Source organism: Ursus americanus, chromosome 22 (genome assembly GCF_024610735.1).
Source record: "Ursus americanus isolate L20-20 chromosome 22, mUrsAme1.1.p, whole genome shotgun sequence".
NCBI classification, from domain to species: Eukaryota; Metazoa; Chordata; class Mammalia; order Carnivora; family Ursidae; genus Ursus; species Ursus americanus.
The window spans coordinates 50,056,166-50,066,016 of NC_142148.1; the positions used below are offsets into that span (position 1 = coordinate 50,056,166).

Consider the following 9,851-nt stretch of genomic DNA (forward strand, 5'->3'; position numbering starts at 1 on the left):
AGTGCCATGACTGGGACCTGAAAAACCATGCCCCCATTCTCCTGCTGCAGCGGGAACTTCTGGAGCCTGTAGAGGCAGAGGGTAAGGGAGATTGCAGTTTGGGAAGGCTATCTGGAATGGGGCTCATGGATTGGAAATTCATTGGATATATTTTTTTAATGTTTTCTTATTATGTTATGTTAGTCGCCATACAGTACATCCCAAGTTTTTGATGTAAAGTTCCATGATTCATTACTTGCGTATAACACCCAGTGCACCATGCAATACGTGCCCTCCTTAAGGCCATGGTATATGTCCTGTTTTTGGAAAGGCACATGGAAAGTCAGTTATGTGGATGAACCTTTCTCTTTAACCTGCTCCAGTGCCAGCTCCAGGGCTCCTTCCAGTTGCAGAGCCAGAAAAAGGGCCTTCTATGGAGCTAGAGGCAACCCCAGCTCTGCATCGACCATCACCTGCAGTGTCAGAGCCAGCCTCCCCTCCATCAGCTGTTGCAGAACTGGAACACATGCTCCCATCATCTCCATGTGTGCCGGGTGCTGAGCTGCAGTCAGCTGGACCATCAGCTTTCCCAGGAATTTTCACTCCAGCTCTGACAATAGACATAGAGCCCACTGTGACCCCAGATGGTTCCTGCTGTGTCACCCCAAAGAACCAGCTGGGTGAGGAGAAGCCTGACCTCCTGGACTTCCCTTCCAGGCTTGTGACAGAGCAACTCACATATATGGATACGGTGAGCAGTTAGGCTCTCAGGGTGGGGCAGGGACAAGCGTTTCTTCTGCTCTCGGCTGCCTTACACCTGCCTTTCCCTGATGTGGACTCCTATGGTCTGGGACCAAATCTCAGCTCCACCACTTCCCAACCCTGTCAACCCGTCAAGGCGCTTAGCCCCAAGCTTTCACTGTCCAGCTGCGGACTGTAGCGAGAGACCCTGATAAGCACTGATACGGAGGTACTAGGGAGAAGAAGTGAGCCAGAATGGAGAGACCAATGGGCAGGCCCTGGTCCCGTGGGTGGAGGAGGGCAGCTCCCTGTGTTCAGTCAAGTCCATGGGTCGCCCACCCACTTGTTTTGGAGGCTGAGTACCCTCAGCAATTACTAGGTATCTGATGTGTACTTAAGTGCAGGGCAGATAGATAAACCTGTGGTTGTAGCTATCATGTGAGAATGTGCATCTGAGAGGGGAGTAGAACCAGAGGGATGAATAGTTGGAGGGGAAGAGTCCCCCTTGGGAGGAGCCACCTTGAACAGCAGCGTGGAGCTTGGAGTTTGTGAGGATGATCAGGATGCAAATGCCCTCCTTCCTTCCCTCGTCTCTATTTGCTCCTGGGCCATCCTGTCCTGGGCCCCTCAGTGAAAAAGAATGGAGTGACATCCAGGGACTCCAACCAGGCTCAGGCCACATTCTCAGCTTTCTGAGCTCTAGCTCTGACCTGTGACCCCTATCTAAGACACTAGTCTTGCATGTGAAATAGCTGGGTGAACAAACCTCCCCCTGTTCTCTAGGAGCTGTTCAAGAAGCTGCTGCCCCATCAGTGCCTGGACTCCGTCTGGTCCAAGCGCAATAAGCCTGGCAATGAGCACCTGGCACCCACAGTCCGGGCCACTGTCTCCCAGTTCAACGGTGTGGCCAAGTGTGTCATCACCACCTGCCTTGGCAACCCAAGCATGACAGCCCGGGACAGGGCCATGGTGGTGGAGCACTGGATCAAGGTGGCCAAGGTATGCAACGGGAAGCCCAGCCGAGGTGCTCTCCTGAGTCTCGGGCACTGCTCTTCCCTTGATCAGGTGTCAGGGTGGAAGGCCCTGGTCTTTGCCCTAGGGACTGTGCAGTCCCTAGGCTCTTCCTTCCAGAGGCTGACTGTGACTTGCATGGCCCAATGTTGGGATGCTCTGTTCCTCCTTGACTTCTTCGTTGGAGTGAGGTAAAATCCTTCGTCTCCCAGCAGTGGGACTCTTTGGACCTTATATGTGCCCTTCGGCAGGTCCCTGGACATCTGCTTCATCCAGGAGGAGTGATTTAAACTGAGGGTGACTGAAGCTCTAGAGAAAATCAGCCTCCACTACCCACGTGACAGCTCATTCTCTTCCCTCCCCAGGCCTGTCAAATCCTGCAGAACTACTACTCCCTGAATGCCATCGTCTCGGCTCTGCAGACTGTCTCAATATACCACCCCAAGAAGACATGGGAGAACGTTTCCAGGTGAGACGGTCTCTCTGCATGGACGGACCAGGATGAATGAGGGGTCTCCCAGAGGCCTGTCCTCTTCCCCCTCAGCCAGCTTGGACCTCCTGGGAAGCAGCAATCCCTGACTACAGGACCTGGGCTGGCAGGCAGGTCTCTCAGCCTCCCTGGAGAATAGGCCACCATGTCTACTGCTTTAGAAATCAGTTTTCCTAAATGTTCCCCCACAAGGCTGAGCTGAATAAATATTTTCATGTGTTTACTTTACAACCACTAAACTCTGCCCAATTGAAACCAAAATTGACCAAAACAGAGCTGCTCAATTAATACGGGAATGGAGTCATAGGATGCCCTACATCAGAGCTCTGTCCCATGTCCTACAAAGACCTTAGTGCTCAGAGGAACCCAGAGAAAACTGTTATCCAGGCAATTTGACACTTTGGGGTTCTCAAATAAAAGGGACTTGCACTCAACCCTGCCACATTATTCCTCCAATCGTCCTGCCTCCTTTCCCTCTATTCAGGAAGTGCTTTCAAAACTTTAAAAAGCTGGGCACTGAAGACAACCCACAGAGCAGGAAACTAGTCATCAAGGTAGCATGGAAGGTGCAGGTCTGGAAAGAGAAGAAGGGTGTGAGGGAACAGGGTCCTGCATGGATGAAATAGGGAATGGCCTGAAGCATTCCTTGGAGAGGGGAAGCCTTTGGCATGAATGTGGTGACAGGCTGGGGTGAAGATTCCGTTGGGGGTGGAACAACCAGGTGCTGCTCAACCAGATTCCCTAGCCTAGACACCCTGTCTCTCTGTGTCAACAGCTAGTCCAGATGGACACCTGTACAAACCTTGAAAGCCCAGAGGACAGGGCTCTGCTCAGTGAAGGGGTTGGGATGGGTTGAGGGCCACAACAATCATGATAGTAATACGATACTGAGTCCTCAGGAGACGATGGGAGGTAGGTAGAATTCTCACTTTTCCTGATGAGAAAACAGGCTCAGGGAGGCCAGGCTTCAAGCTCAGGGTCACACATAGAGTGAATGTTGGAGCTGAGATTTTTCTAGAATCATCACATGGCATGCTTAAGGATAATGTTTATCAGTTGTCAGCTGACTTAAGTCAGATGTCTAGGGTCTGAATTAAAAGATGGTGGGGGCAAGTGGACTGAGGGTATTACGGTCTCAAGGATCTTGTCCTTGGCCCTACAGGAGCAACCATCTAATAAATCTGCCACCCTGGTGAAGGCCCTCCGGAGAGCCTAGAAGAAGAGGCTGCAGAAGATGGTGAGTGTGCCTGAGGCCCAGGGCCTCCAAAGTCAGAGGAGAGGGGCTTCTCCCTGAGGGCTGGAAGCCTCCAAATCAGTACAGGTGGGACTTCCACTCCAGCTCCACTTCCTGTTGCTTCTAAAATTCTTGTTTCAAAGTGACCAGCAGGAGGGTCTAGAAAGCTGGATCCAGAATGGGTTTCGGGATGGGGAGGAGCCCAGGACTATATACCCTGTGATTTTCTAAAAGCAGGCTCTGGAGGTGATTAGGAAGAGTATGATGTACTTGGAGGGTGAGGGGAAAGGGAATTGAGGGGAGACTGCTAAGGGTCCTAGGCTGCTCCATGTGGGAAACTGGGGTGGGCCAGGAGGCTGCAGCATTTTCAGGGGAGGGTCCCTGTGGGCACCAGAGAGCAGGGACTCATCCCAACCCTACTGCTCATGACACAGGGTGTTGTCCCCTAACTTGGCACTTTCCTCACTGAACTGGTGATGCTGGATATTGCAATGGAGGACTATCTGGAGGTGGGTGAGCCTGAGGATTGTGGGGGAGGGACCAGAATCCGGAGGTTTGGGAGCAGAGCGCCCCTGTACTGAGCCCTGAGCTCTCAGTACTTGGCAAACCTCCCCTCATGACAGCCTCACGGCTACCCTGTGAGCCTGGGGGCTGTTGCCCATCTCAGGGATGAGCGAGGTGAGGCTGCAGTTAGGCCACGGCTCCCGGTGCCGAAGACTGGTGAAGCAGCAGAGCTTCCTGAAGGCAAAGCTGCATGAGGTCTGTCTGAGTGGACCTCAGCCTCCCCCGGTGAGTTTGCCCGTGGGGGGAGAATGAAGTCAGGACCCTCCACGTCAGCGAGCACCTCAGTAGCCGCAGCAGCCCCTTCCTGCCTGAGGCTTCGGCCTCCCCTACTGTCTTCCGAGAGGGTGGTGCTGCAGGGTCCCGACCTGTAGCCAGTCCATCTGCCCCATGTCCTCCTTTCTCTGGACCCCAGAGCCTGGCCTACATCCCAGGCCCGCTATCTGTGTATGCACGGCCCCCTCACGGGTCCTGGCCATGGTGCAGCATGAGAAGGGATGGGAATCAAGTGCTCCTAAGAACCAGGGGCCTCATTCTGATGGACTTTGTCTGCTTTCCAGGGGAATGAGATCAACCACCAGAAAAGAAATAAGGTGAGCATATGTGGCGCTTCCCGCAGGGAAGGGTAGGGAGTGGGCCTCAGAGATGTCCCTGGGAAGAACATTGCTTGGCTCCATGCCCTCCACCTCACATTTCCTGGGATCCCTTGAGAAGAAAGCAGTGCAAGACCCATCCCATTAGGAGATGGGGACAGACACATGGCATCCAGGAGAACTTCCCGGAGGAGAGGCTACTGATATTCACCTCTGAGAACAGGTGGAGACCGGATGAATCTCTAGGCTGGAGGGTGGCCATGTGTGCCAGGACCTGGGATGGGTCCCCGGTCCTGCTGCTCAACCCTCACCAGACCCTGCAGCTCCCCCCCCCCCCCCAGGCTCCCTATACATCCTGTGCTTCTCTCTCTGCTCAGGAATACCAAGTCATGACGGACATCGTGCTGCTCCAGGTGGCTGCCGAGAATTACACCCTAGAGCCCGAGGATTCTTTTCGGTCCTGGTTCCAGGCTATGGAGTCGCTCAGCGAGGCTGAGAGGTGAGGCCCATCAGGATCTGGGTGGGTGAGGTTCGGGGTGGACTCTTTCTGCTGGCCACTCCTGGGATCCTCCTTCCCTGGGCAGCCTCAGGCCTTGTTGCCGGGGCGCCAGACTCCAGCTGTGGGCAAACACTGGCAGGGACTCTTGAATGGAAGCTCCTGGGCAACTCACAGGTGTCCCTCTGTCCTTAGCTACACCCTGTCCTGCCAGCTGGAGCCCCGGTCCTAGCTGGTCAGCAGCACTCAAGAAGGAGAAGAACTGGCCGCAGTCAACCTCAGGGCTGAGCAAGTGTCCAGTGGCCCTGCAGGGATTCCTCAGCAGCTGGGGATTTGCGGTGCATGCGCCCCATGTGTTCCACACCCCTTCCTCCCATCTATTTAGTTATTTGACGGGGGGCAATATTTATTCTCTTAAATAGTAAGTGGTAAATTCAAATATTATTATATTAAAGCCCTTTTTTCTTTTAGAGCCCAAGAGTGTGGTTTGTTCTTTTACTTCCTACAGTAACGTAAAAGATATAGACTCTCATATTCATTCCTGAACTAAGGAATCTTAAAGCGTCATCAGCTATTGTATGTGGGAGGAAGGAGAAGAGCCAGTCCTCCTCCCTAGCTACTCATACAATCCCGAATTCCTCCATCACCACAACTGTGCCTGGAAGTTTGTTGAATGTTCCCTTCCTCGGAGATAGAGCAGAAAAGACTGTCCCAGGTCTTGACCTCCTGAGTAGGAAAGTCAAAGTGTGAACCTAGGCCTGTATCCCCATTGCTGATGCTCTGTGCTACTGATCTGCACTTATCACTCAGCTACGGGATCGTTAGTCACAGGGCAGGGGGGTTTCACCATCCGTGTACACTCCCAAAGTACTGAAGTGTACACATTTCCCAAACACTGACCACATTATAAGGTGGCCTCAGTGGTCACATAACCCAGAACAACTATAGATGGATTTAACAGCCAGCTCTGGCATAGTCATTAGAGTGAAACTCACATAGAAAGTCCACATGCTCCTGGTCAGTCCACTGATTCTGAGAGCTAAGAGGCCCCATGTAGGACAGTGCAGGCCAACAGCTGTCATAGCTGAGGTCATTGCTTGTACATGGCCCAGAGCAGTTAAGAATCAGGACGATAATTTAATGTAATTTATGACATCACCATACCATGAGAAATGCTCAAATCCTGTAAGTCCATACCCAAGATACAGTGGCAAATAGGAATTTAAAGTAAAACTTGGCTTTTAGCTTGGTGCCCATCACCCTTGTTGCAAATCTCCTAAACAGCTGGGTTAGGGAGTGTCAGTGTTCACTCCGTGCCTCCTTTACTTTCCCCATTGTGCAATCTTGGCACCCTTGTCACAGATCATTTATCTATGTACGTGTGAGTTTATTTGGGGGCTCTCTGCTCTGTTCCACTGGTCTACCGGCCTGTTTTTATGCTAGTACCATTCTGTTGGATTACCGTAGCTTTGTAATATGCTTTAAAGTCAGGAAGTGGGGGGACTCCATCTTTGTTCTTCATTCTCAAGATTGTTTTGGTTATTAGGGGTCCTTTGTGGTTCCATATATATTTTAGGGTTTGTTTGTTTGTTTGTTTCTATGCAGTGACATTGGGATTTCTGTAGGTCGCTTCCTCTAGGACCTGGTGGTTGACCTTCCTGTTTAGTGTCCCAGAATCTTAAGTTGTGCCCGTCATGTGTGCACGAGCCCAGAAGTGCCTATACATGAATGATCAGATCAGGCCAGCAAACTACAACCAAGAAACAACCAGCGGAGGGCAAGTGACCTCTTTTTCATCTTTGGATTCTAGAACTGTGCTCTCCAGGGTGCTAGCCTCTAGCCACATGTGTCTGCTTATAATTAATTTTACACCAACATTCAGCGAATTAAAATAACACCACATTGCTCAGTCACACTAGCCACATTTCAAACGTGCGCATACTAATTTGAATCTCCGGTGGTAAGTTTGGAGGTAAGAGCTGCAATGTGCCTGTAGAACTGAGAGTGTGAAAGCTGATTCATTCAGCATCTCTGTCTCATTCGAAGGTTTGTAACTGTGATCAATTCTTGTTGAAGGGCTCTGACTCCACCAAGTATAGAGAACTTCTGAGAACCCACAGGAAATATCAGGTTGATGCCGTATGACCCACACAACCTCAACTAGAGGAGGAGGAAAGGGTGAGCCCCTCTAATTGATGTGTTTCTATATATCATATTTGTGTTTCTATAGATTTTCTTGTGGAGAGCATTCAAGATTCCAGCAGTGAGGAGGATGACTCTCCAGGTAGGGAACAACACTCAGGTAGGAAGCAATGCAAGAGGGTTCCGGGTACAGTTGGGTTGCACCTGCTGCTCTGGAGACTGAGGAAGGTGGATAAGAAAGCAGAAGGGTAGGGAAATATATGTACAAGTCTAATTTGTTCATTTCATATTTTAATGACATATTAGTAAGAGGAATGGAGTCCATAAGCATCAGGTGTGCTGTGTTTGCAATCATTTTTGCTTTCCTATTTAAAAATTCTTTCCCATGGGGGCGCCTGGGTGGCACAGCGGTTAAGCGTCTGCCTTCGGCTCAGGGCGTGATCCCGGCGTTATGGGATCGAGCCCCACATCAGGCTGCTCCGCTATGAGCCTGCTTCTTCCTCTCCCACTCCCCCTGCTTGTGTTCCCTCTCTCGCTGGCTGTCTCTATCTCTGTCGAATAAATAAATAAAATCTTTAAAAAAAAAAAAAATTCTTTCCCCTGAAACCTGTACTTCCTTCTCTTTCCCACTGCCAGATGTCAAAGCTTAGGTTCTGTTTCATTAGCACCTCTTGGGATTTTGGTATCTTTCTTGTTATTAACCTTGATGGATGTAATCTGGTGCGACCCAACAGACACTTGAATCTGGATACAAAGTTCTAGCATGAGCCAGGAGGTAGATGAGAGGTCAACTCTCTCCCTTTTAACGTACAGGACTAGTAACATTATGTTCCTGTCCTGTTTGCTCCTCCTTAAAGGCCACTTCCATAGCTAGGTGAGTTGAAGAACCTTTCCTCTGAAATTATGTATATGCTCCAATGTCCTTTAGCTCATCCCAGCCTCCATACCTCACCCAAGTCTGAACTGTGAATGTGCTTCCATCTGAAAGAGGCCCATGTGCAGCTGCCCTGGAGACCCTCCATGGCCGGCAGGGATTCTAGAGGACTGTATGAGGAGCTGCTGGGCCCATTTCACACACCCGCTTTTACAGCCCTGCTGACCCGGTGACCTGGCATTGACCACAGGACACGACCTCTCTCTGGGCAGCAGGGCAGGGAGTCAGTGCTCCTCTCAGAACCCACTGCCTCAGCCACACATTGGCCCTGCCCCCCACACCTTGGTCATGCCTACCCCAGGCCTGCCCAAAGCCCACCCTCCCAGTCCTTCCAAGGTTCAGGGCAAACTCCGGCAAGTAGTGTGTGTTTATGTGATCGCATCAGCTGTAGAGCCCCTGTTGCCCCACGTATAGACTAAGGGAATTTAGACAAGTTAGCTTACTTCTGATTTCATGTTCATGCTCTCTAGGGGGCTAGGAAACCTATGGGATTTTTTGAGAACGATCTTCAAGTAACTGCAATTACCCCAGGCACAGGACAGGTAGTATGTGGAACTCATTGCCATTCTCTCCCATAGGGCCCAACAAAACCCCAGTCCCATTACAGGTGCCCCCTGGGTTTGGATGGATTGGTTAATTGATCAATTGATTGATGAGGGAGGGTGGCAGTATACCCATGATCATTCCTCCGGTGTCCCCATATTTTAAAATAACATGGCTGGTAGAGGCTGACACGGAGAAGGACGATGAACACTAAATAGTGGAGAGAAGTGGAAGGGGAGTACTGAGTCATGAGTACCGAGGAAGGCAACATCACACACAGAAATGCATGCGGATAGTGACTGCCTTCTTGTAAGGACAAGATGACACAGGAGTTCATTCATGGTCACAGTTATGAAATTTGAAGGCGGGAAAAAATATGTTGCAGATCACAGAGACCCATTCCCTCATTGCAGAGGGGAAGACAGAGTCATCCCCAGGTCGGCCTTTATCCTGCCAGGAGCAGTGGGTCCAAGTTCTCACCCCAACCCTGACTGTCCCCGTCCTTTCCCAAGGCTCCTCCTCCCCACTCCTACAATTATCCATGCACAGGATCACATGCAGGGAGCAAAACTGTGCAGGCAATTTATTTCCTCTTTCCTCTCTTTTCACTTTGTTTTTGCTATCTATAAGCTCCTCTTTGTAGCTCTTCCCCCATTCCCTCTTTATAATTCTCATCCTGTAGTATGTGGTCTCATACAGGCACTTAAGGTCCTTGGATCAATGTCTATAAAACCTCCTGCAGCCTACCTCATTCACATTCTTAGTGTTGCTCTGGCCCCTTACGCTGGGTCTGTACCACGGACTCCTGCTGAGCAGCCCTGAATGGCCCCAGCCAGGAGCTGGGCTGGGAGTCGGAAGGGTCCCTGCTGGAGGGGCCCCGGGAATTCTGGATCTGCTCTCAGCATCCTCCACTTAATGGTTACCTGCCCTGGGTGGCTCTGGTTATGCCTGATTCTTGTCTTCCTTTCAGCTGTGAACAAATTTTTTTGTAATGGACTCAAAAGAAGGAAAAGACAAAGCAAATTGGGGCAAAGAAGAACAGGAAGAGGAAATGTGAGTGCAGGGCGCTTGGGATGAAAATGGTAAAGCAAACGAGTGCACATGTTCTCTGTTGCTTCCCTAACTTC

General features: G+C 50.8%; 1 protein-coding gene across 8 annotated transcripts in view; it reads left to right on the forward strand.

The window, feature by feature from the left end:
- Positions 1-9,851, forward strand: part of LOC148108120 (ral-GDS-related protein-like) — a 50,787-nt gene that overhangs the window by 19,813 nt on the left and 21,123 nt on the right. For 2 of the 8 annotated variants that reach the window (XM_087853824.1, XM_087853818.1), the window contains exons 2-6: positions 363-730; positions 1,504-1,719; positions 2,097-2,200; positions 3,384-5,108; positions 5,301-5,577. In XM_087853824.1, the coding sequence (XP_087709950.1) occupies positions 363-730; positions 1,504-1,719; positions 2,097-2,200; positions 3,384-3,417 (722 nt within the window). In that variant the 3' untranslated portion in view covers positions 3,418-5,108; positions 5,301-5,577. Of the gene's footprint in view, positions 1-362; positions 731-1,503; positions 1,720-2,096; positions 2,201-3,383; positions 5,109-5,300; positions 5,578-6,710; positions 9,778-9,851 lie in introns of those variants that run through there. The other 6 variants (XM_087853819.1, XM_087853820.1, XM_087853821.1 and 3 more) reach the window with 6 other exon arrangements.